Below are 27,915 nucleotides of genomic sequence, written 5' to 3'. Positions count from 1 at the left end.
GCCGTAGTCTCACGGACTGTGAATGAAAACACTCACAAACAGAGCAAGAAGAATTAGCACTAGTATGGGCCTGTGAGAGACTTCATCCTTATTTGTATGGGAGAAAATTTGACCTGATCACAGATCACAAACCTTTGGAGATGATTTACAGTCCAAGAACTAAACTTTGCACACACGCAGAGTGATGGGTCTTGAGATTGCAACCATACGACTACAGAGTCACACACGTGCCAGAAAAACAGAACGTTGCAGACCCACTGCCGAGACTACTGGGAGGGACTGCTCAGAAAGAGAGACACAAGCATGATTCAGAGGAATATGTCAGGTTCATAGCTGTGAGTGCCACGCCTGAAGCCCTGACAGCATGAGAGGCAGAGGGTGCGTCAGCCACCGATCCAGAGCTGCAGGCGGTGTGTAAAGCCATCGTGAATAGACACCTTGAGAATGGTAAAGCAAATGCACCCATTGCAAATGAGCTGTGTGTAGTGGGTCATCTTATCATCAGAGGGACACAGACTGTGTTACCTAATGCCTTGCACCCAAGGGCATTCGCCCAAGCTCATGAAGCACACTTGGGAATAGTTGGTACAAAACAGCATCTCAGACCAAGGTTTGGTGGCCTGGTATGGATAAAGCAGCTGAGAAATACTGCAAAACTTGTCATGGCTGTCAAACTGTATCTAGACATGACCCTCCAGAACCACAAAAACTGACATCGTTACCAGATGGTCCCAGGCAGGAGGTAGCTGTCGATTTGCTTGGACCATTACCAACAAACTATTCCATTCTAGTTGAATTCTACAGCCAATTTTATGAATATGACATTTTGACCTCTACAACTGCACAGAGAGCTATTGACAGTCTGGAGAACATTTTCTGTAGATATGGACTACCTGTATCAATCAAATCAGATAATGGACCTCAATTCAGACATGAACAGTTCAAGGAATATTGTGAGAGTAATGGAATCAAACTCCTGTAAACAACGCCGAAGTGGGCTCAGGCAAATGGGGAAGTGGAGCGCCTAAATGTATCACTGATGAAAAGGATTGGGATTGCTCAAGCAGAAGGACTTGACTGGAAAGGTGAACTGAGAAAGTATGTGACTGTGTACAGATGTGTGGAACATGCCACTACAGGGAAAAGTCCTACAGGCAAAATGAGGGTGTAGTTACCAGACATCAAGGAGGTACACACAGCAGAACTGGAAGTACAAGATCGGGATGCCAAACAAAAAGGAAAGTACAAGCTGTACGCAGACGATCACAGCAGAGCACAAGAGTCTATTGTAAAGGTTGGAGACACTGTGCTTATTCAGCAAGAAAACATGGACAAATTTACCACAGCTTTCAACGCAACAATGCACAGGGTGGTGAGGAAAACAGAAAATCAATTGGTAGTTGAATCTCCAACTGGAGTGCGTATGCAAGGAGCACCACACATGTAAAAAAGTTCAACACAAGAGAGACTTTTGTCAAACAGGAGGAAATTCAAGGATTTGACAATGAGGTACTGGGACAGGAGGACAATGTAATGGACAGTTATGGACAAGCTCAGGTTTACAGTGAGCAAAAGCCATTACCAGACATTAAAAGCAAAGAGAAACCGGTAGAGAGACCTCAAAGAGTTAGAAAACAACTTCTGAAGTTTAACAATTTTATATTGAAGTAGAGCTTTAAGTTGTGAGTTTTGAAACAATGAAAACTGTTGTAAGTTAAAAATGAAGTTTTCAGTTCCAGAGTTATCATTAAGTTGAAACAGAAAATACGTTGGTTATAGTCATGCAAATCAGAGAATATGTGTTGAATTGAACTGGTTAAATCTGTGAGTTGAATGTGTTCTAAAACATTGAAGTTCATTTCTCAGGCAAGGAGGGATGTCATACATTGCAATGGTAAGGTCGGTTAATGCAGTTTGACACTTGTCAGGTACGGTGATGATGTCATCAGTCAGAGACAGAACAACACGTGATGTGCGGGAGCATGGAAGCAAGAATGAGAAATAAGGACACGTTCAGAGCATGAAGTGTTGAGTCATGATATACGGTATGCACTCTCGAATTGAGTACTAAGTTAGGTTGCTAATACACAACAGGTTCAAAGTTCAAAGTAAAATTTATTTTCAGAGTACATATATGTCACCGCATACAACCCTGAGATTCTTTTTCTGTGAACAGGATCTGTAAACTGCAAACATCATGAACTGTAAATTGTAAACAAACTGTGCAAATGTAGATATAGATAAACAGCAATAAATAACAAGCATGAAATAACAAGGTAACAGAGCAATGAGTCCTTAAGTAAGTGTTATCCCCCTTTTGTTCAAGAGCCTGATGGTTGAGGGGTAGTAACTGTCCTTGCACCTAGTGGTATGAGTCCTGAGGCTCTTGTACCTTCTACCTGATGGCAGCAGCAAGAGAAGAGCATGGCCTGTGAGATGGGGATTTTTGAGGATGGATGCTGGTTTTCTACAGCAATGCTTCATGTAGGTGTGCTCAATGGTTGGGAGGGCTTTACCCGTGATGTACTGGGCTGAATTCACTACCTATTGAAGGATTTTCTGCTCAAAGGTATGGTGTTCCCATACCAGGCCGTAATGCAGCCAGTCAGAACACTTTCTACTACACATCTATAGAAATTCGCCAAGGTTTTTGATGACATGCTGAATCTCCACAGACTCCTGAGGAAGTCGAGGCACTTTCGTGCTTTCCATAGAATTACATTTTTGTGATGGGTCTAGGATAGGTCCTCTGAGATAGTGACACCCAGGAATTCAGAGTTACTGGTCCTCTCCACTTCAGATCCTCCAATGATTACTGGTCCATGGACCTCTGGTTTCCCTCTTCTGAAGTCCACTGTGGATTCTTTGGTCTTATTGACATTGAGTGAGGGGTTGTTGTTATTACACCACTCAACCTAATTTTCAATCTCCCTCCTGTGTGCTGATTCATCACCCCCTTTGATACAGCCCACAACAGTGGTGTCATCAGCAGACTAGTGCATGGTGTTGGAGCTGGACTAAGCCACACAGTCATAGGTGTGAAGCGAGTAGAGCAGGGGGCTAAGCACACATCCCTGTGGTGCTCCTGTGCTAATAGAGATTGTGGACAAGATGTTTTTGCCAATCCGAACAGACTGGGGTCTACAAGCGAGGAAATCTAGGATCCGATTGTACAAAGGGGTATTGAGGCCCGGGTCTTGGAGTTTATTGATTAGTTTTGAGGGGATGATGATATTAAATGCTGAGCTGTAATCAATAAAAAGCATCCTGATGCATGCACATTTGCTGTTCAGATGGTGCAGAATTGTGTGAAGGGCCAACGAGACAGCATGGGCTGCCTTGGTAGGGGAATTGGAGTAGATCCGAGTCACCATTCAGACAGGAGCTGATACGCTTCTACACCAGTGTCTCAAAACTCTTCATTACTGTGGATGTAACTGTCAGTGGGCGATAGTCACTTTGACAGGTTACCATGCTCTTCTTGGGCACAGGTCTTCAGTACTCGGCCAGGCACTGCATCCAGACCAGATACCTTCCTTGGATCCACTCCCTGGAAGGCAGCCCGCATGTCATCTTCAGATACTGAGGCCAAAGGATCACAGGGAGACGTGGGGGTGCGTGATGATTTCTCCCTGTTCTGGTGATCAATGTGAGCATAGACGGCATTGAGCTCATCTGGAAACGAAGCTCTGCTGTTCCTCATGTTGCAAGATTTAGCTTTGTAGGAGGTTATGGTATTCAGACCCTGCCACAGGTGTCGAGCGTCCCTTATTGATTCCAGTCTAGTCCAGAATCTCCACTTTGCCCAAGAGATGGCCTTCTGTAGACCATACCTGCACCTCTTGTAACAATCTTGATCTCCAGACTTGAATGCCTCTGACCTGGCTCTCAACAGGTTCTGGATTTCATGGTTCATCCAGGGCTTCTGATTGGGGTAAACCCCGATCGATTTCATGGGGTCACACCCATCTCCACAGCTGTTTTAATGAAGTTTGTAACGACCTTGGTCATCAGATGAGTCTTGAACACGGCCCAGTCCACTGACTCAAGGCGATCCTGTAACCGTTCCTCAGCCTCTCATGACCACCTCGTGGTTGTCTTCATCTCTGGAGCCCTGCTCTTCAGGCTCTGTCTGTATGCAGGTAGTAGGAGTACAACCAAATGATCTGACTTGCCAAAATGCAGTCTTGGGAAGGAGCGATAGGCATTCCTCATTGTAGTGTAGCGGTGGTCTATGTGTTGGGACCTCCGGTGCAACAGGTCACATATTGGTTAATGTTGGTTAACGTTGGCAGTTGTCAAGGGGCAGCACCTTAGCAAAGAACAATCTGCTAGAAGAACTTGGCAGATCAAGCAACACCTGCGGGAGGAAAAGAAGTGCCAATGTTTCAGGTTGAAGGCCTGCATCAGTCCAGATTCAGGGCTTCAACCTGAAACGTTGAGTTCTTCCAGAAGATTGTTTGTTTCTCCAGATTCTAGTCCCTTGTGTCTCCTTTGTTTTTCCTTATCTGTCTGTGAGTCTGCTGTCCTGAGCTCCCTGCATGACGGCAAATCAGTCTCACAGTGGGACCCTCGAACATAATCAGTTTACAAGGAGCAGAGTAAGAGCAGGCTATTCTGCCTGCCGTACCAGCTCTGTCATACAATAGAATTTTTCATAGGTTTTTCATTTCAGTGCCATTAACTACACAACCCCCACATCCATTTAATCCCTTAATTTCCAAAAGTACGCTCATCTCTTGCATGTAACCATTGCCTGAGTCTTCCTAATCACTCTTGATTAGGAAGTTATAAAGATTTGCCACCTTCTGGATGAAGAAATTTCTTCGCATATTCTCACGGCCAATCTCTGACTGTGCTTCTAGAGATCTCAGTCATGGGAAACATCAGCTTCAGGTCTACTCTGTAAAGCCTAGAATTGTCTACATTTCAATGAGGTATCTCATTCTGTTTAAGAGAATGCAGGAACAGATAGCTTTATATCTGCTCTCAAAGGCTAGTGCTTCAGTGCAGTGAGTCTGCTAAAGAAACGCTCCATTGTGAAAGCACAGTTCTTTCAGAAAAAGGTGCCAATCAAAATCACGTGTCTAATTGTAAAGCCTCATGAACCCTTCACACCTCGCTTAATTTGCAAAAGCTGTCTGGGCCCCAGGGGCTTCTGGATACATTCTGTATCAAGGAGCCAATCTTAACTCTCTTCTGTTTTTTTGGGGTTCCTGTAAGTAACAGCTACAGAGCTGCCCCCTAACCTCAAACTTTGTGGTAACCCAGAGCAGAGGAAGTCTGCTGCTGCTTTTGAGCAGTTGGTAAATATGTTTAACATGGGGATCCACTTTTTTGTTTAATTGGTTTAATTGAAGGAAGATTGCTTAAGAATGGAGTCACATCAGATTGACTTCAGGCCTGTAATTTAGCTTTGCTCAGGTCCTGGGCATTTTGGTGGGATGTTGGGTGGAGGGAGAGGGGTGGGGTATATAATGGGGATTGACGGTGTGCTGCTTCAAAGGCACAAGTCTTAACATAATGGAATGAAAAGTTAAACAGCTCTTGTGGGAAGGAATGAAATCACAACTTAATGTTTTAAAAAAATGTATTTTCAATGTTTTTAACTTTTGGATCTGATAATATATTGCTAGCCATCAGACGGATGTTCACTTGATGCTGTTAATTTGAATGTTTAAGGCAGTAAATTTCAACCATTTATAGCTCAGATGTTATCAGATTAATAAGCACAAACCAGCAACAATACAGTTTTTAACTAACATTCCAGGAAGAAGGCCAAAGTTCAGGCCTTTACCTACTCCAAATGGAGCAGAGCTTAAAATTCCACCTTCGAGTCACATTGCTAATTGGTGAAAACTCTGGAGTTGGCATGGAGTCACACAGCAATACTGAAGCATACTTTCAGCTCATCAGGGCAGTGTTTACCCATGTATACTAATCCCACATTAATCCCATTTCATTCTCTCCAGATTTTACCACTCATCTACACACACAGTGCAAAATACAATGGGCAACAAATCTACCAAAGCAACACACACAAAATGCTGGAGGAACTCAGCAGGCCAGGCTGCATCTATGGAAATGAATAAACAGTCTTCAGGACTTTCCGGGATTCCGGAATTCTTCAGTCTTGCTTGAAGGGTCTCGGCCAGAAACGTCGACTGTTTACCCTTTTCCATAGATACTGCCAGACCTGCTGAGTTCCTCCAGCATTTTGTGGGTGTTGCTTTGGATCTCCAGCATCTGCAGATTTTTCTGGTGTTTGTGAACTAACCTAACAGACTGACATCTTTGGAATGTGGGAAGAGACCAAAGCACCAGGGAAAACCCTCACAGTCAGAGGGAGAACATGCAAACTCCTAGGCTGCACCTGGGGTCAGGAACGAGCTAGAGTCTCTAGTGCTGTGAGACAGCGGCTCTGTCAGCTGTTCTGCGCTAGCCCAAAGTCATTAAAGACAACATGCAAATGGAAGCAGAGTCTGCAGTTAACACTTGAGATTCATCAGAAGAATGAGCAACTTTTCCCAGTACAGTATTCTGGTCAATATCCATTCCCCACTGAAACAGATCAGCTGGTTAATTTCTCATTAATATTTGAGGAACGTAGCTACGCACATATTGAAAGCTATGTTACCTTATAAGACATAGTAGATACTCCTGAGGAATCCGCTCTTTGCAATCTATTTACCTCTCCCCATGTTGCATCTTGAATTCAGTTGATGTTTATTTTACTTGGAAATCTTTTACAATGAATATTACCACATTATTTCTGAAAGTCCCCAAAAATATCCTAAAGTAATATTATTTAGAACATTAGGACAAAGAACATAGAAATTTACAGCACATTACAGGCCCTTCAGCCCACAATGTCGTGCTGACCATGTAACCTACTCTAGAAACTGCCTAGAAGATCTGCAACACCAGACTTTATAAAAGCAAAGAGGAAGTGATAAATCTGCACAAGGTAACAGATTATAGTTGGAGCGTTGTGTGGAATCTTCAAAGTCTCATTTATAAAAAGTGCATTAAGAAGTCATGGGGATCAGTTGGAATAGGGAATTAGGGAACAACACGTTATTCTCTACATCTTCTGACTTTCCAAAGTGTTCCCACCACTAAACATATCTTTACCTTCCATCTCTACCTCGCTCCCTAAGCTTTCTGCAAGGATCGCTCCCCCCATGATTCCTTAGTCCATTTGTCCCTCCAGGCACTTAGCGATCCAAGTGCTACAGCTACCCATACACCTCCTCTCTCGCCATCATTCAGGGCCCCAAACAGTTCTTCCAGGTGAGGCAGCACTTCACCTGTGAATCTGCTGGGGTTGTCTATTGTGTCCAGTACTCCCGATATGGCCTCCTCTACACTGGAGGAGGCCATATGTTGATCTGACATGTTGATCCATGGCCTCCTCTTGTGCCAAGATGAAGCCACCCTCATGGGGGAGGAGCAACACCTTATATTCCGTCTGGGTACCCTCCAACTTGAGGGTATGAATATCTATTTCTCCTTCCGGTGAACAAAACTCTCCCCTCTACCTTCCTCTACTCCCCACTCTGACCCTTTACTTCTGACCTGCCAGTTACTTCCCTCTGGGTCCCCTTCTCCTTCCCTTTCCCTATTGTCTACTATGTTCTCCTAACAAATTCTTCCTTCTCCGGTCCTTGACCTTTCCCACCCACCTGGCTTCACCTATCAACTTCCAGCTAGCCTGTTTCTCCTCCTCACCTTTAATTCAGGCAAATCCAATGTCAGGACTGAAGAAAAGTCATGGCCTGAAACGTTGACTGCTTACTTCTTTCCACAGATGCTCCCTGCCCTGCAAAATTCCTCCAGCATTTTGTCTGTGTTGATAGGGAGCTAGTTATTAGGAGGGGCTTGAGAAACTCCAGACATTGTATCCACCATCAGATTTTAGGGAGTCTTATAAAAATCGTGAAAAGTTTTGAATGAGAAAGGCTGGAGTATGAAACCACAAGGGACTGTGCTGATGAGCGTAAGTATTTTCTTGACAGAATTCTGTCAGATGTAGGGAACGTTCGAGGCAGAGACCATTGCTATTAAGGAAAAACACTCAAAGCAGTGCAAAATCTAGGGAAGATAGTGCAGCAGAGAGATTATTTTTAGATTACACATCTACACAGTCCTTACATATCTGGAGAAGAAAGATTCTTATGTGAGAATGCTGTTCTTGGACTGCAGCTCAGCATTCAACACCATAATTCCATCCAGGCTCGACAGGAAGGTCAGAGACTTCGGCCTTGTGCAGCTGGATCCTGGACTTCCTGTCAGATCGCTGTCAGGTGGTAAGAGTGAGCTCCCTCACCTCTGCCCCTCCAACTCTCAACACAGGAGCCCCTCGGGGCTGCTCCCTTACTCCTTGTATGCCAATGACTGTATATCAATGTAAATAAATCAAACAGGTTAGCAATGATTATATATATAATAAGTGTATCAGTAAGTGTGGAAATATATATGGATGAAAAACCAAGCTTCTTTAAGTCTAGGGGTAAAAAGATACAGTCTTACGATGTTGAGTAAAGTTCAGTTCGGTTCGGTTCGTGGTATTTAGTTGAATAGCGATGGAGAGAGAGAGTGAGTTGAGTCTTCAGGTGAGCTGTTGCCGTTGATTTTCTCGTCGTCCTTCAAAATCTTTCACAAGTCACCGACTGTGACTTTAACCAGGGGGACCGGTTTTCCTGTGGTGGAGCTATCACCCCGGCAAGGGTGGACACATAGACAGCTCCCCACTAGTCAACCCCTTCTCCTTCACTGGAAGAGCAATTGGATCGATCCGACTGATCGATCCTCCAAAACCCACCTTCTCTGCGGGCACAAAAATGCTCATTCAGTGTCCCGATCATGTGTCTGAGGTCTGTATCATCTGACCTTCTATTTATTTCCCTGTGCTGAGCATCACCTGTCATTCAAAGAGTCCCTCCTTCCTTTGTCTGCAAAGAAATGCAAGCAAGCAACAAGTCCTTGAAAGTAACATCAATAATGTGCTGTCGGTCACCATAGCAACCTTCAAGCTGCTCAGTGTTATCTCCAAAGTAAAACTCCAAAGTTACATCCCGTGCCCCTGACGTGACAGTCCAACTGTCAGTCTTCGTCTCTCTCTCTTTTCAAAACAAACATCGATGATAAATTACTCTCTCTGTCTCTCTTCAAACAGTTAATAGGGGCACTCCTGGATCCCCCCACACCTACCACCCATCTTTGGACTGCGGGAGGGAACCGGGGCACCCAGTGGAAACCTAGCGGTCACAGGGAGAACGTACAAACTCCTTACAGGCAGCAGTGGGAATTGATTGTAAAGCGTTGTGCTAAACACTATGCTACCGTGTGAATTAGTTCAGCACAATATATGGGCTGAACGCTGTGTTCCTATGCTGTTCCGTTCAGAGTTCTCTGAAATCTGAGACTCCATGCATCGTAGTACCCCAATTTCTTGACTGCTGTCTAAGGTTGGACTGCATGCAGGAAACCTACCTGGGGAACATCCATTATGTTTGACTTTGCACAGTTTCCACCATTCCTTTCAGTTCAAAGGAGGGTGATGGCTGCAAAGGAGAAATGATAGAGTTCAGATAATGTAGTTTTCAAATTCATAACGTTAATAAAATATGCCTAATTGTTTTTGATTATTTTCCAGTGTTTTCATTCAATCATGTTTTTACGATTTTTAAAACTGTTTATATCTTTGAATTGTACGTGTTGAATGTCAGACACATTCACTACTTAATCTGTTTATCAGCTTTGAAAGCCAATTCAACCTGACAGATGTAAGGTAGTTTTTGTGTGATTTATGATTGGACAGCACAAGGTCTCACCAAATTAGCTTTGTTAGAAAGCCCACGTCTCAAAATAAGAGCATGTTTATTGGGCAGCTTTGGAGCAAGTGTGAACTTCAGGGCCAATGTAATATCAGTAAAGTTACGTATTAACTCAGTCAGGACTGAGACTTCAACTTGTAGTCAGATACCAACACAAATTTTAAAGCTGTTGCTCAGGGTCCCTGTCACTTGTCTAGTTTATAAATTTTATTAGAATACTGAAGAAATTCATTTATTAATTAACTGTGGCCTCTGGTTAACAATATAGTTACAGTTTGAGGATAAAGGGGAAGCCTTTTAGGACCAAGATGAGGAAAAACTTCTTCACACAGAGAGTGGTGAATCTGTGGAATTCTCTGCCATGGGAACCAGCTGAGGCCAGTTCATTGGCTATATTTAAGACGGAGTTAGATATGGCCCTTGTGGCTAAAGGGATCAGGGTGTATGGAGAGAAGGCAGGTGCAGGGTTCTGAGTTGGATGATCAGCCATGATCGTACTGAATGGCGGTACAGGCTCGAAGGGCCGAATGGCCTGCTCCTGCACCTATTTTCTATGTTTCTGTGTATAGTACGCCAGCCTCTGAGCTTGAGCTGAGGTCCCACTAGAGCCCGAAGCCCAGAAGGCGAAGCTCACATACCAGTGTAGCATCAGGGATGGACTGTCAGAGACATCGGCTTTGAGCTGCAGTGTTAAACAGAGTCCCTATTCACTTCACAGGTAAATGTAAGAAATCCCATGTAACTTTTCAAAAGTATAGCAGAAGAGTTATGCTGGGTGTCTGAACTCATATTTATCAGCATTACATGGGAGAATAATTGGTCAATTTTGCATTGACGTTAACAGCACAAAATTAACCACTGTATTCCTGAGACACAGCATTGATTGGGGTTGTGAAAGGTTCTATGGGAATGCAAAGCTTTTAAAATCTTACCTAATTTCATTCAATCTATATCAACTGCTTTGAAGAATTAATAACAATTAAAACCCATGATTTTTCAGTCTACTTAAAAGTGACTATCTGTGCTTGGTTTTGAACATGCATTTGAAATTACTTACTTATTTACATTCACTCAAAGTAAATTATAACTTCAGTAATATGATTTACCAGCAATAGTTGGGGCAATATTATAAATCACCCCCAGGGAATTATTTGGGCTTTTATAATACATTCCTTCTGTATGACTAGTATTTGTGAGTTCTGACAGCGCATCAAACAGTTCAAACCTACAACTTTCAGCCAAGTACCAAATTATAAATCCGGACAGCATGAAGATTCTTTTACTCAAATGACAATGAAATTTAACGAGTGATTTTCCCAGATTGAGAAATAATGCCTCGGGTGAGTGCACAGAGCAGTAAAAGAGAGAGAAAAGAGAAGAGAGCGTGGACTTAACACTTTCCTAATCCCTACCCTATAATGAAATATTGTTCGATGTGCAATATGTGAACCAGTAGAGGGGTTTAGTGACAGAGCTTCACTTTTACCAGCCAAGGCACCCAATGCTCCCTTAGCACCAGCGTCTCCCCTCCTCCCTCCTCTCCCCTCCAATTCAACATGTGGATGAGCAACACTGGCACCCCCTCCTTACAATCCACATCCCCACATACCATCTGCTATTGTCCTGATCTTCACCTCGCCCAGCCTCTACCTTCCATGAATTCCCCAGTCATTCACAACTGAGCAGGTGAGAAGGGCTCTGGGGAAACTCAGGCATGGCAAAGCATTGGAACTAGATGGTGTGAACCCCAGGGTCCTGAAGGAGTATGCTGATCAGCTGTGTGTCCAGCACATTTTCAATCTGACTCTCAGTCTCAGCCTGGGAAGGGTCCCGACTGTGTGGGAAACATCATGTGTGGTTCCATCACCCAAGAAAGGCCAACCAAATATCTGGAATGACCACCATCCAATAGCCCTAACCTCACACATCATGAAGACCCTAGAGAGGCTGTCCTGCCTTCCCTCCAAACCCTGATCAGATCAGCCCTCAATCCCCTGCAGTTTGCCTACCAGAACCACACTGGACCTCGAGATCAATAAAGTATGACTATGACTATAGCTTCATGATTCTCCCTAAAATCAGGACAGCTCGGTCTTTTAAAGGCAGAGGAGGTGGAGTATCCTTTACAATTAACTCATCGCTATGCACAGACATGGTGCTTCTGTCTCACCTGACCTGGAGCATCTAGTAGTCAAATGTCATCCATTTTATCTGCCAAGGGAGTTTTCTGCCATTATCGTAGTAGCAGTGTACATTCCACCTCAGGCCAATGTCAGGCAGACACTGGAGGAGCTGAGCGCCGTGATGAACAATCAATGAACAGTGCACCCTGACGCCTTCCCTATCACTGCAGGAGATTTCAACAAGGCCATCTTGAGGAAGCCCCTGAACAGCTGCCACCAACTTGTCACCTGTGGCACCGGAGGAGCCAACACACTTGACCAACGTTATGCAACCATCAAGATCGCTTACAGGGCTATCCTATGCCCACACTTTGCAAAGTCCAATCGCATGACTGTACTTCTACTCCAGGTATACAGGCAGAGACTAAAGACCACACCACCAGTGGTGAGGACTAACGGGATACGGTCAAGAGAGGTGGAAGAGTATTTTCAGAACAGCTTTGAGTTGGTCAACTGAACCATATTCAGGGACTCATCTTCAAATCTGAATGAATACACTACGGCTGTCACCAACTTCATCAAGACCTCTGCGGATGAGTGTGTGCCTTCAAGAACATATTGCACATACCCAAACCAGAAGTCCCGGTCGTCTACTGAGGCTTGTCCTGTGGCGTTCAAGAACAGTGATCCAGCACGTGACAAGAAGTCCAGGTACGACCTACATAAGACTATTTTAAGGGCGAAAAAATTAAACAATTCCAATTGAAATTAGAAATGAAATTTAATGCATGTCAGTTCCGGCAGGGTTTGCAAGTCATTGCTTCCTACAAGGCAAAGCCTAACATCATGAATGGCTGTGATGCTTCCCCCCCAGGTGAGCTCAATGCCTTGTATACAGGCTTTGAAAGGGAGAATAAAACCATACCTGCGTGAATCCCTGTAGCATTTGGTGACCCTGTAATCTCTGTGTCAGGGGCCAATGTCAGAACATCTTTCAAGAGTGTGAACCCTTGCAAGGCATCAGGCCCTGATGGTGGGCCGGCAGGGCACTGAAAACCTGTGCCAACCAACTGGCGGGGGAGTTCAAGGACATCGTCAATCTCTCAGTGCTGCAATTTCAGATTCTCACCTGCTTCGAAACAGTGACAATCTTCAGTGCCCAAGAAGAGGAGGGTGAGATGCCTCAACAACAGTTACCCAGTTGCACACATATCTACAGTGATGAAATGCTTTGACAGCTTGGTTATGGCTAGAAGAGGGAGAGAAGATGGTGGCGCAATGCAGCTTGCGCGGCCACTCCGGTGAATGATATCTGTTATCTGTCAAGTAGGGTGCCGTGCACAATTCTGATTTGCTGGAGACAGACGTGAGGGAACGGGAGGAACATCTGGAGAAACTTCTGAAATGCCTTTTTTCGCTGCCGCTGTTACTGTGTGATCCAGGATCTCCGGAGGGGAAGGCCCCGACTCCTCGGCTTTGCTTGTTGCTCGGCGGCCGGGACGGGGTCGAAGCGCTCAGCAGAGATGGTGCTCGGTGCTCGGTGTCGAAGGGCTGGTCGGAGGCTCGAAGTTTTCGGACGGACTCAGAGTCGGCTGTGGTCGGGTGCTTCCAATGTATCGACAGTTGTCGGTGCCTGGAGGTTTATGGCAGAGAGAGTTTCTCCCTTCTGCCATCTGCTATCGGGGACTATCGGGAATCGATCGGAACTTTGAGACTTTTTTTTACCATTCCCGTGGTCTGCTCTTTATCAAATTATGGTATTGCTTTGCACTGCTATAACTATATGTTATAATTATGTGGTCTTATCAGTGTTAGTCTTTGGTTTGTTTTGTTTTTTTTGTGATGTCACTCTGGAGGAACATTGTATCATTTTTTAATGCATGCATTTCTAAATGACAATAAACGAGGACTGAGTGTCCTCATAATCTAATAATCTAATAATCTAATCAACTCCTGCCTAAACAAGGAGCTGGACCCACTGCAGTTTGCCCATCAGCACAGCAGGTCTACAGCAGATGCAATCTCACTGTCTCGCCACTCGGACTTGGATCATGTGGACAACAGCAATATTGAGGTCAGGCTGTTGCTTATTGACTACAACTCAGTGTTCAGCACAGTCATGCCCACAGTTCTCTACCTCCCTCTGCAACTGGATCCTTGATTCCTCACTGAGAGACCACAGTCAGTGGGAATCGGAATTAGCATCGGATAATCAACACAGGCACATCTCAAGAATCCCTGCTTAGGCCACTGCTCTACTAGCCTGGCACCCACAACTGAGAGGTTAGGCACAGCTCAAATGCCTTCTATGAATATGCCGATGACACAGATTTTGTTGGCAGCATTTCAGATGGTGACGAGGAGGGGTACAGGAGCGAAAAAGGTCAGCTGGTTGAGTGGTGTCACAACAGCGACCTGGCACTCAACGTCAGTAAGACCAAGGAATTGATTGTGGACTTCAGGAAGGAGAAGTTGATGGAACTCACACCAGTCATCATCGAGGGATCAGCAGTGGAAAGAGTGAGCAGTTTCAAGTTCCTAACTGTCAACATCTCTGAGGATCTATCCTGGGCCAAACATATTGATGCAATTACAAAGAAGGCACGATGGTGGTTATATTTCAGTAGGAGTTTGAGGAGATTTGATATGTCACCAAAGACGCTTGCCAATTTCTACAGGTGTACTGTGGAGAGCATTCTAACTGGTTGCATCTCTGTCTGGTACGGAGGGGCCATTGTGCAGGATTGGAAAAAGCTGCAGAAAATTGTAAACTCAGCCAGCTCCATCATGGGCACTAGCCTGCCCAGCATTGAGGATACCTTCAAAAGGCAATGCCTCAAGAAGGTAACTTCCATAATAAAAGACTCACCTAAGATATGCCTTCTTCTCAATATTACCATCAAAGAGGATGTACAGGAACGTGAAAACACACACTCAACGTTTCAGGACCAGCTTCTGCCTTGCTGCCATTAGATTTGTGAATGGACAATGAACCCATAAAAATCACCTCAGTAATCTTCCGCTCTCTTTTTGCACTACTGACTTAACTAATTTTTATATATATTTCTTAATGTAATTTATAGATATTTTTATTATTGTGTATTGCGATGTACTGCTGCCACAAAACAACACTTGTTACTTGTTACATACACCTGTTAGGGTGCATTCTCCAGTTACCTTATAAGGTAACCGTAGCCTTCAGCCAGAAGCAGATGTCATCAGGTGGTTCCCAACCTTCACAGAGTGTTTCGACCCTTAACCACGACACTCTCCAGTTGGTGGGCCAGCAGTGGTGGCCAAATCACTGCCCATCTGCTCCTGGCTTCCAGCTTCCTTCCTCTCGCCTACTCCAAATCCAACAAGAGGCTCGTTCTGCCTCTTCCCCCATCCTACGAGCTGCTTGTTTTTTGCTCCTTTCGTCCAGGCCCAGAGCTGATAACAACCGCCATGCTGATTTGGCCGGGAAACCTCTGCAGCCGATCTCCACAGGGAACAACCATGCCTGCCATCCCTTGCCTTTACACTCCTGCACTAAGGGCTGGTACTTCAAGGCCTTTCTCTCGTGGGCCTCTTCCCATCCCTCCTCCCACGGCACAGTCAGCTCAACCAGAATTATTTTCCTGTCTTCAGCTGACCACAGTACAATGTTTGGGCATAGGGTTGTGTGCACCACATCTGGGAACCGCAGCCTCCTTCCCACATCAACCCTCATCTCCCAGGCCCTGGCCATTAGCAGCAGATTGGGCTTTGGCTGTTTGGTTACGAAAGGCCTGGCTCCCTCTTTGATCAAGGTGATGGCCTTCCTCAAATCTGTGCCAGCTGTCCTCTTCTTGTATCTCTCTCGCTCTAGTGTGTCAGCAACAACCAGAAGCACCTTATCATGGTGCCAGCTATACCGTCCTTGAGTTAGAGCTGTTTTACACCCAGACAGTATATGAGCCAGTGTCCCCTTTTGACCACAGAGCTTACAGTTCAGGTCCTCTCTCATCCCCCATGTGAACAGATGTAATGGCGAAGGAAGGGTGTCATACACAGATTGCAAGTGACAGTGATATTAAACCTGATTCTGATTGTTCTTACAGCTTGAATTTTTTAACTACATTCAAGTCCTCAAATTTTCATGGTGGGACTTAAAGTCATGTCACTAACTCCAAACTGAGGGGTTACAAGAGCAGAATCATTACGCTACAGCTCCCAGTCAAATTCTAAAGTGACAGCACCGATGGCCCTGATCCTATGTAGTTTGTGCAGTCTTTCTCCAGAAGTCAAATAATAAATCCTATCCATTCGGTGAGATGCGTTTCCCTCCACTTGCGCCTGGATCTTTCCCATTATCAATTGAGCAGACTCTTCACAAAATGGTAGACATCAATCACATCTCTATATGTCAGGTTTTTCCAAGATTAGTACTTTCTACAAAGTCATGGAGCAAATTCCTTTATAACTCTTTCAATGGCTTCATTTATTGGTACCTACATTCCCTCTCCTGCATTGGCTCCAGAATAAAATAATTATGTTTACGGTCGCGATATCTGTAAACTTTCCCAGTCGCACGTCCTTGCTTATTCGCAATGGTTGTCAGTTTAAATTCTCACAAGGCACACATCTTTTTCTCCATATAGGTCTCCTTTTACCTGCAGTCAGGTACGATGTTGACGGAGCGGGTTCATGTAGTGGTACTGTCATTTAGTGTCAAGGGTAAGCATTGTGCAGTGAAGGGTTTTACAACCCCTCCCTTGGAGGGTCAGACACCCTGAGCCAATAGGCTGGTTCTGGACCTATTTCCTGGCATAATTTACATATTACTATTTAATTATTTATGGTTTTATTACTATTTAATTATTTATGGTGCAACTGTAACGAAAACCAATTTCCCCCGGGATCAATAAAGTATGACTATGACTATGTGAAGTAGACTTGATTAAGGAACTTAAGGTGAACAGGCCCTTAGGAGGCAGTGAGTAGAATATACAAAAAGGTCTTTTAAGAGACTCTTAGATAGGTACGTGGAGCTTAGAAGAATAGAGGGCTATGCGGTAGGGAAATTCTAGGCATCTTCTAGAGTAAATGACATGGTTGGCACATCATTGTGGGCTGAAGGGTCTGTAATGTGCTGTAGATTTTCTGTGTTGTGTGTTCTATAATATGGTAGCATTCACCCTGCAGTCTGAGAGGGAGAAGCTGAAATCAGATGTAACAATAATAGATTTTAGTAAAGGTAACTGCAAAGGCACGAAGGAAGAGCTGGCCAGAGTTGATTGGAAGGGGGCCCATCAGGGAAGAGGGTGGAGCAGCAATGGCAGGAGATTCTGGGAGTAACTTGGTGGACACAGCAGGATTTCATACCAAGGAAGAAGAAGCACACTAAAGGGTGTGGCAACCCGGGCTGACGAGGGAAATCAGGGCAGCATAAAAGTAAAGGAGAAGCCACACAGTGTGGTAAAAATCTGTGTGACGTTAGAGGTTTGGGAAGCCTTTAAAAAACAAAAGAGGATGTCTGAAAGTAACAGTGGGGCAAACAATGAAATAAGACCATGAGACATAGGAGTAAATTAGGCCACTTGGCCCATCGAGTCTGCTCTGCCATTTAATCATGGCTGATCCTTTTTTTCCCACCTCGGTCCCACTCCCCAGCCTTCTCCAAGTAACCTTCGATGTCATGTCCAATTAAGAACCTATCAAGCTCTGTCTTAACCACACCCAATGATCTGGCCTCCACAACTGCCTGGCTAAAGAAATTTCTCCACATCTCTGTTTCAAATGGACACTCCTCTATCCTGAGACTGTGCCCTCTTGTCCTAGACTCCCCAACCATGGGAAACATCCTTTCCACATCTACTCTGTCTAGGCCTTTCAACATTAGAAACAAAGAACATTCAAAAGGTTTCAATGAGATCCACCCCTCATCCTTCTAAATTCCAGCAAGAAATATGAGGGTTAACTAGCCAATAATATAAAAGATGATAGCAAAAGATTTCTTTAGATGTATAAAGGGTAAGAGATAGGGAATAATGGACATAGGATCACAGGAGAATGATGCTGGAGAGTAATGTGGAACAAAAAGAGGTGGAGGAACTGAATAAATGCTTTGTGTCAGCCTTCACAGTGGAAGACACCAGTAACATGCCAGAAATTCAGGAGTTGGAGGCACAGGTGAATGTAATGACCATTATTAAGAGAGTGCTGGGAAGCTAAAAGGTTTGAACATAGATAAAGTACGTGGACTCTGAAGAGATTGGGGAGGTAGTGATCTTTCAAGAACCATTAGTGTCAAGGAGGGTACCAGATGTGCGGAAAATCATGAGTATTACGCTGCTATTTAAAAAGGGAGGGAGAGAAAAGGCAGGAAATTATAGGTTTGTTAGCCTGACCTCAGTGGTTGGTAACTCATTGAAACCTACCATATTCTGAAAGGGCTGGAGGGTGTCTTTCATACAAAGAACGGTGGTTATATGGATCGAACTGCAAGATGAAGTGTTAAAGGCAAGTTCAATTACAATATTTAAAAGACATTTGGACAGATGCTTGGATAGAAATGGAGTAGAGGAGCATGGATCTAAATTGAGAATTTGGGATTAGCACAGACAGGCATCACAGTCTGCACAGTCAGATAGACTGGATGGCCCATTTCTGTCCTATGATACTATCCCATCACCGTAGGTCTAGTTGACAAGAATATGGAAGCTCCCTGAGTTTTGTACAGGTGGATCATTTTTGATTTGTAATTTCCTTGGATTGTCAACATTCATTCACAGTCTAGGCTGGAATGTTCAGTGATGAAATGAAACACTGGAGACAGCTTGGTTGGATCAATGAATATTTATTGAATGATTGAAACAAACCACAGAGTGCACTTAATCAGGCCTACTTCTGTACAAAACTATATCAAGCTATCGAAATCAATCAACACCAAATGTTCAGGACAATACTTGCTGCCTGTAGATAGGGCTGGGCTGAGGCCCACACTGTAGCCCATGGAAACCTGCAGAAGTCTGAGCAACTCCTCTCCCAATATTCTGCAATGCCCTCAGGTATGCCACTGGTTTCCCTCAATCCAAAAGTATTGAACTGGTAACTTAAATGGAGTAAATTATAGAAAGATAAACCGGTCACTAAAGTAAGAAAAGGCTATGCACAAAATAACAACTTATCTCCAAGAAGTGGCAATGAAACTGTCTGCAGTTTGCTATAATGACAGCTTTGCTGATTAAACAGTGATGATCAAGGAGTATGAGTAATTCACTGACGATGGTATGTTTGATAGTGACATTGCCTCTCGTCCATTGTCATCTCCTGTCAGGCATCTCCTGGTTATGTTTGAGTTTGGCTAAACACTGACTGCTCTCTGTACAGCATTATAAGATGTGCTTTTGGATTATTTATTCCAAGGTGTGTCGCTGGGAAGGAAAGGCCTCCATCGGAGAGAGTCATGGGTCAGCTTTCATCCTCCCTGCTACTCCTGAAAGATAAACAGTGAGTTGACTTTCAGACGCATTGTAATACTGTACCATCATTGCGCAGTGGGACAAAGGAACATCAGCATTTCCAGAGACAAGCTGAATTTAATCATTTGAAGTGGCTGTGATTTTCACTTTACAGTGAACTTTATTTGTTTACTGCACTGAACTTCTCTGTAACTGCAACACATGCATCCAGCATCTGCAGATTTCCTCTTGACTATATTCTCCCTTCGGATTTTTTTAACTACTTTGATGTAATTATGGAAGGTATGTATATTACACAGAACTCTTCACTGTATCTTGATGCATGTGACAGTAATAAACCTATCAAAATCTTTCTGCTAGTTATCAGGAATAAGAAACCAGATTGCACCTACAACAAATCCCTTACTGGGGCAAGGATTTGAATGTTTGGGTCACCGCACACTGAAGGCCAAGTCAGGCTGGATTTATACACAGCAAAGACACTCATTCCGTTGCATTTAAATGTAATGGATTATCAATTCACGTTCAGGGAGCTAAATGGAGAGAGTTAATGAAAAGCAAGATATTCTGCGAATGCTGCAAATCCAGAGCAACACACACAAGATGCTGGAGGAACTCAGCAGGTCAGGCAGCATCTATGGAAAAGAGTAAACAGTCAACGTTTTGGGCCGAGACCCCTCATCAGGACTGGAAAAAAGATGAGGAGTCAGAGTAAGTTGGTGGGGGGAGGGGAGGTGAAAGGTGGAATCGGGGTTGTGGGGGAGGGGTGAAGTGAAGAGCTGGGAAGTTGATTGGTGAAAGAGATACAGGGCTGGAGAAGGGGGAATCTGATCTGATAGGAGAGGACAGGATGCCATGGAAGAAAGAAAAGGGAGAAGAGCACTAGAGGGAGGCAATGGGCAGACAAGGAGATAAAGTGAGAGAGGGTAAAGGGGATGGGGAACGGTGAAGGAGAGGGTAGGGGGACATTACCAGAAGTTCGAGAAATTGATGTTCATGCCATCAGGTTGGAGGCTACCCAGATGGAATAAAAAGTGTTGCTCCTCCAACCTGAGTGCGGCCTCATCGCGACAATAGAAACATAGAAAATAGGTGCAGGAGTAGGCCATTCGGCCCTTTGGGCCTGCACCACCATTCAGTACGATCATGGCTGATCATCCAACTCAGAACCCTATACCTGCCTTCTCGCCATACCCCCTGATCCCTTTAGCCACAAGAGCCATATCTAACTCCCTCTTAAATATAGCCAATGAACTGGCCTCAACTGTTTCCTGTGGCAGAGAATTCCACAGATTCACCACTCTCTGTGTGAAGATGTTTTTCCTCATCTCGGTCCTAAATGGCTTCCCCTTTATCCTCAAACTGTGACCCCTCGTTCTGAAATAGAGGAGGACCTGAGTGGATATGTTGGAATGGGATTGGGAAGTAGAATTAAAATGGCCACTGGGAGATCCAGCTTTTTTTGGTGGATGGAGCATAGGTGTTTGGCGAAGCAGTCTCCCAATCTGCGTCGGGTCTCACCGATATACAAGAGGCCACACCGGGAGCACTGGATACAGTAGATGACCCCAACAGACTTGCAGGTGAAGTGTCACCTCACTTGGAAGGCCTGTTTGGGGCCTGAATGGTAGTGAGGGAGAAGCTTTAGGGGCTAGGAGGGAGATCAGTGGGGAGGGACTAAAGGGAAAGTGAGTCACATAGGGAGGAATCCCTGCAGAAAGCAAAAAGTCGAAGCATCCCTTGAAATTTGTGCTTGGTGGTGGGATTCTGCTCACCTACCACCCCACTAGCCTCCGTGTCCAGCACATAGTTCTCTGTAACTTCCACCATCTCCAGCAGGATCCCTCCCCTTCCCCCACCACCTTACTCTGACTCCTCATCATCTTTTCCAGTCCTGATGAAGGGTCCCGGCCCAAAACGTTGACCATACTCTTCTCCATAGATGCTGCCTGGACTGCTGAGTTCCTCCAGCATTGCCTGTGTGTGTTGCTGGAGTTAATGAGAAGATTAGGTTATCATGTTAATGAGATACCAGGGCAGAAAATCCACTGCCCCAACCTCTCCTCAGTCTATTCTTTGTCACAGACTCAAGAGATCCTGCAGATGCTGGAAATCGTGAGCAGTACACATTCCTTGCTGCTGTTAGCAGATTGTTCATTTCTCCAGATTGCAAAATCTCCATATTCTCTTGTGTCTTTATTGTGTCCTGCTGTGATAGCAGGAGGTTCAGGGACATTCACCAGGTGGAACAAAGTCTACCTTTTGGCCCATAGCTGGGCAGGAAGGCGCACTTACATTGCAGATTTCACAGCACAGATGTAAAGCAGGCGGTTCCCATTCCTCACCAGACCAGGAGTGTAAGGAGACCCTGTACAGGGGAGACCCAAACACCAAGGTGTTCCCACATTCCTGATATCAGCTCTGAGAGGCATTGAAGGATGCCATTTGGATTTTCTAGGCTCGTACTTTCCACAGGAAGGAAGTTCAAATGGTTCGTCGGGTTATCAGCAAACTGCCGAGGGGACTGGATGGGGAATAGCTGCCTCTGTTCCAGAGACGTAGACGTGTGTTTAGAATGGCACCCCTCCCCCAGCTCTCTCAACTCTCCCATGCCGTGGCTGTTGGATATCTTAGATATGCCCTGGGTGGCATAGATGAAGGCATATGTGAAGAATATCAGGCTGACCACATTCTCTGCATTAGCTGGACTTCCTGACACTCCACAAAACCATCCAGGCTCTACATTGATTCCATTCCCACAGTCATTATTATCTGAGTAGCTAGCAGAAGCTCCTTGGATCTTTTTTCTGGTTATCTACTCTATTGGATTCCTGGAATTTACTCTGTCAAAGGCAACATGTTCTGAATCTACAGGTCACCTGCCAATCCACGTGGCACCTCCTGGGCTCCACTTAAAACAGTTACAGAGTCAGGCAGTGAGAGAGTTGGATGAAACTACTCAGGGTACAGAGAGTAAAACAAGGCTTGGACTAAAATAAGGCAGGACCTTCTACAGGGGCACCATTGAGAGTATCCTGACTGGCTGTATCACCACCTGGTATAGGAACTGCACCAACCTTGATCGCTGGGCACCGCAGAGAGTGGTACGGACAGCCCAGCACATCTGTGGATGTGAACTTCCCTCCATTGCGGACATTTACAGCAGCAGGTGCGTAAAGAAGGCCTGGAAGATCATCAGGGACACCAGTCACCCCAACCATAAACTGTTCCAGCTACTTCTGTCTGGCAAATGGTACCGCAGCATTAAAGTCAGGGCTATGGGACAGCTTCTTTCTACAGGCCATTAGATTTATAAATTCACATGTCTGTACATTGCAACGGAGTCATAGCGCAAAGATTTTTACTCCCTCTCTTTGTGGGATGAATGTAAGATTTAAATAAATCCAAACCCAGTTTGAGATGGTTTAACACAGGTCCAAGTAGATTGCCACTTACTTTGTGCCAGCTTTTGCAGAATTTGGGATGTTGCTTGCACCTCCTCTTAACTGACCTCCTTTGAGTTAAGTTGACGTAACTTCTGACCCACCGGTCTGTGGGGTTAACACAGATTCTCACGTTCCTCAGCTTGAGGCTGCAGAAATGGAGAAGCCTAGAATCACGATCGAGCAGCAACAGACTGGAACACAGAACTGAGAGCCAGACTCTATCACTAAGTTTCCATAGCCAGTTATGGAACTGCAGAGAGTTATAGAAACAGCACAGGAACAAGTTCTGCACACCACTGAGTCCACACCAACCACTGAGCCCCATATTTACACTAATCCTACTGTAGCCCTATTGTATGCATCTCACATTGCCACCCCCTGCTCTCAGATTCTACTGTTCACTACACCTTCAGGGCCATTTGCAAAGGGCAACCTTAACGCATCTTTTGGTCGCAGGGAGAAGGTGCAAACCCCACACAGACACCACCAGAAGTCGGGATTGAATGGGTCTGTGAGAGAGCAGCTATTTTAGCTGTGCTACTGGGCAGGATATGGGACGATGACGCAGTGTTGGTCTGCAACATGTACAGAGCTATCTTGGTGTAAGTGTACAGGGAAAGGATAAGTGTGCCAGCAGAGTGCACTATCCCAGTAGATAACTGGTGGCAGTGGACACTACCCTAGTTTAAGAGTGCAGGAGTAAATGCTTTCCTGCCATAAATATGTTAGTAGGGATCACTGTCATAGTGTAAGTCTGCAACGAGTGCAGGACTATCATGCACTCCTGTAAGTGTGCAAATAGTGGGCACTATGCATGGTGTAAGTGTACTGACACTAGGCATGTCCTGCTACAAGTATGCCAGCAAGTGGGGCAGTCTGCTGGGAGTGGATATATCTGGGATTACACACATTGCCAATAAGTACTATCCTGGTATAAATTTGCCTCGAGGATCAAATCTCCTAATATAAGTGGGCTCCATCCTAGTACAAGCAGGTTGGCAGCGCGGATTATACTCGCGCAAGAAATGGGCCCTAACTTGAGTAGGTGTGCAGGCGATGAGCGGGACCCCGAAGAGAACGAAAAGGCAGTGTGAACTATGATGGTGTGTGTGTGTGTAAGAAGGAGGGAAGTAGACTTGTGTAGGTGTGGGTGCACAATCCTTCTGTAAATGAGTAAGCTCCGTATTCTCTGTGCACTTAGGCAAGCAAGGGGAGTGCGGAACCATATTGCTGTAAGAGTGCGGGAATGGGCAAATCAGTGATGTAGCAGTCAGCGCAATCACTTTAACAGAGTCCGCGACACAGGTACAATTCCCGCTGATGTCTGTCCTCTGGGCGGTCTGCTTCCCTCTCAAATTCCAAAAGGGTTAGCGCGTCTGGGCAATAACTCGGCTCAGCAAACACGGCAACACTTGGGGCTGCCGCCGGCACAATCCTCGGACTGTGCTGGTTGTTCAAACCAGCGGCACATTTCACGCCAGGTTTCAACGTACACGTGACAGATAAAGCTAATCTCTAACCTTTAGTGGGGTACGATGCAGGTGAAAGCGCTCATGTAGCAAGAACTGTCTTGGTGCAACTGCATGGTGTGGGAACCGTCCCCAGTCGGAATGTAAAGACAGCGGGAACTGTTCCATTGGCAGCTTGTAGGGCAAGTTCATTATCGTAATAAATCATCTACTTACATCACTGCCGCTAAGTTGCAACCTCCACCGGTGCTCTGTATCTGGTAACTAATGATGTGCTTCTGAACCCTCCTGGGGTTTTTCACTTTCGTGTATTTCAAACAGCAGTCTTCAAATGAGTTTGCTGTTTTGAGAGACGAAAACCGTGATCAGGTTAAACGAGAGCATCATTTATCAGAATGAACCGCCGATTTCTATTTACATCAGTAATACAGCAGGGCGGCACTGACGTGAATGTGCTTAATATGCTTCCAACTTTTGTCCACAGCTCCATATTTCGTCCACTTCAGTAAGCCAAAGGAGATGGTGATGGACTTTATGAAGACTAAGCCTGCATTGCTCCCTGTTACGTTGAAAGTGAGGACCTACAATTACCTGGGGGTACACCTGGACAACAGATTTGAGTGGAGCATCAACACAGAGGCTGTGTACAAGAAGGGCCAGAGTCACCTCCACTTCCTGAGGAGACTGAGGTCCTTTGGAGTATGCAAGCCTCTCTTTCATACCTTCTACCTGGCTGCTGTCGCCAGTACAATCTTCTATGCGGTGGTGTGCTGGGGCAATGGCATCACACGGGTGATGCCAACAGGCTCAATAAACTGATTAGAGAGGCTGGCTCTGTTATAGGGGTCAAACTGGACTCGCTGGAGGCTGTGATAGAACAAAGGACCCTACGGAAAATCCTGGGAATTCTGGACAATGTTCTTCACCCTCTGCATGCCACCTCGGCTGAACAGAGGAGTACTTTTAGTAATAGACTAAGACAACGGCACTGCTCCAAAGAGCACTAAGTGAGGTCATTCTTACCTTCGGCCATTAGGCTCTATAATGAGTCAATCTATAGCCGGGGAAGTGATGACCCCCCCTCTGTTAGACTGTTTGAGGTAACTTTTTTTAAATTCTTTCTTACTTCTCTTCTAATATTTGTATATTTGTATATCTTTGCACTTGTAATGCTGCTGTGACACTATAACTTCCTTTGGGATCAATAAAGTGTCTATCTATCTATCTATCTATCTATCTATCTATCCATTTCCCTCCCGATCAGATGTGTGATCTTTTCTGTTTCAGTTAGGTTGTACTTGAAGAGATACTTTGGTTTCTGTCAGTTCTTTGTTGTCCTGCTCTTAAGGCCACCTTCAACCCTGAAATCAAACTTTGCCTTTGTCAAGGACTGTTCTTGGAGATCTTCTACTTGGAGCAAACTCAGTGTGCCCAGGAGCAGCAAAAATCTACTCCATTATTGCCAGACTTCTAAAGGCACAATGTTCAGTGAACTTGTCCATTTCACCAGCTCAGATGGAAAACCTCAGCCTCGCGAGTACGCTTAATTGTTCCCATTGTGAAAACTGACCCCTTGATTTTCTATTGAACAGGAAATTAGTCGTCGAATAGCTGTCAGCATGTGTGTGCTCACTCACCTTGGGCTGTGCTGCAATAGAAGCAGGCTGCGATCAGGACGAGGGTGAGGAACAGGAACCTCATTTTTCCTCAATACGTGAGCTCACAGTGATCGGTCTCTAGATGGGGAAAAGCCACATCTCACTTACTGCAGCACGCAGGCCTCACTGTCACACTTTCTGCATCAATTTACTAAGATCTCTCTCCAGTTCACTACTGTGACCTGCACCCTGGAGCCTGAGGAAAAGTCCCTGTGCCCCTTTACATCCAGCTTGGATCAATGCCAAACTCTTAGAGTGGTACAGCACAGAAATAGGCCCTTTGGCCCGAATGGTCTATGCTGACCTCAGGGTCCTCCCTGCTAGTCCCAGTTATCTATGTTTGTCCCAAACACACTCCCTCATGTACATATCCAAATTCCTCTTAAAAGGTGCAGTTCTACTCACCTCAACCACCATTCTCTGGCAGCTCATTCCAAGTAGTCACCATCCTCTGTTTAAGGAAGTTACCCCTCAGGTCTGTTTTAAATCGGTCTTGTCTCATTTGTATCTAATTTTGGACTCCCCAACCCAAAGGAAAAGTTTATGACTGTCCACCGTATCCATAACTCTGATGATTTTATAAATTTCTATGAGGTCACCCCTCATTTTCCCAAGCTCCAAGGAGTAAAGATCCAACAAGACCAACTTCTCCCTATACCTCAGGCCCTTCTTTAGTGTGAGGAGTAATTTAGTGTCATTGTTTAAGATCCTGTGACCTATCTGTATGTTGTTTTGTTCTGTTCCTTGACATCGCATTGGCGCAACCAGCAGAGTTACTGCATTAGAGCTCCAGTGACCAAGGGTTTGCCCTTGGCCTCTGACTAGGCTTCCTCTGGGACCGAATGGGTTTCCTCCACAACCATCTCTTTCCTCCCATGTTGGCAGGTTAGTAGACCATGATCGGAATTAGAACAAAGAAGAGAACAAAGAGAGAATAAAGTGTAGATGGGTGTTCTGAAGTTGGCATGGAGTCAGTGGACTGAGGGCTTGTTTCAATACTGTTTGGCCCCATGACCGCCAGTGGTCAATGGTTTCAGTGCAAACATTATTGCCAGTCAGCAATGTACAGGCAAAGTCTGCGGAGGTCAGGCACAGGGACTAATCACTCTTTCCTCAGCTGAGAAAACATTGAAAATGACCGTTCAAAGGTGAGAGAGGGTGCAGCCCGTGTACGGAGTTTAGACCGGCGCTTGCTCCACTGTCAGGAGTTTTGTGCTCCCGACAGGCAGAGCTGGGAGATTACTCCAAACAGAGATCTGAATTGGAAGCAACAGGGGAATTAGAATATTGTGTCTCATGATCTCACTAATGGAATGGAGCTAGGAGTCAAGTTCACACGAAATTATCTGTCACACAGGTAACAGCATCAAAATAGGGAGTGTGTGTCATACTCACAAGGAACAGACTATATTACACACATCGTGAACACTGTGTCACACTCATAGGGGATGGACTGTATCGCACTCATTGTGAACAGTGTGTCACACTCTGAGGGAAAGGACTGTATCACACTCAGAAGAAAATGACTGTATCACACTCACCGTGAACAGTGTGTCACACTCAGAGGGAATGGACTGTATCACACTCATTGTGAACAGTGTGTCACACTCAGAGGAGATGGACTGTATCACACTCATCATGAACGGTGTGTCACACTCAGACGGGATGGACTGTATCACACTCATCATGAACAGTGTGTCACACTCAGAGGGAAAGGATTGTATCACACTCATTGTGAACAGTGTGTCACACTCAGAGGGAAAGGATTGTATCACACTCATCATGAACAGTGTGTCACACTCAGAGGGAAAGGACTGTATCACACTAATCGTGACTAGTGTGTCACACTCATCGTGAACAGTGTGTCACACTCAGAGGGGATGGACTGCATCACATTCAGTGTGGTCAATGCCACACTCACAGTAGCCTAGATAA

At 45.1% G+C, this 27,915-nt stretch overlaps 1 protein-coding gene across 1 annotated transcript; it reads right to left on the bottom strand.

Annotated features, from left to right (window-relative positions):
* Positions 1 to 383: 383 nt before the first annotated feature.
* ccl25a (chemokine (C-C motif) ligand 25a) lies at positions 384 to 26,124 on the bottom strand. Its single transcript, XM_063032017.1, is given in 6 exon segments — positions 384 to 437; positions 3,533 to 3,745; positions 22,864 to 22,999; positions 24,539 to 24,662; positions 25,960 to 26,056; positions 26,116 to 26,124. Coding segments are annotated over 6 exon segments (633 nt in total).
* Positions 26,125 to 27,915: the final 1,791 nt, after the last annotated feature.

The sequence above is a fragment of the Mobula hypostoma genome, chromosome 24 (genome assembly GCF_963921235.1).
Source record: "Mobula hypostoma chromosome 24, sMobHyp1.1, whole genome shotgun sequence".
In the NCBI taxonomy this organism is placed as follows: domain Eukaryota; kingdom Metazoa; phylum Chordata; class Chondrichthyes; order Myliobatiformes; family Myliobatidae; genus Mobula; species Mobula hypostoma.
Note: the sequence above shows the minus strand (reverse complement) of the source record. Positions and strands in the feature narration are given on the sequence as shown.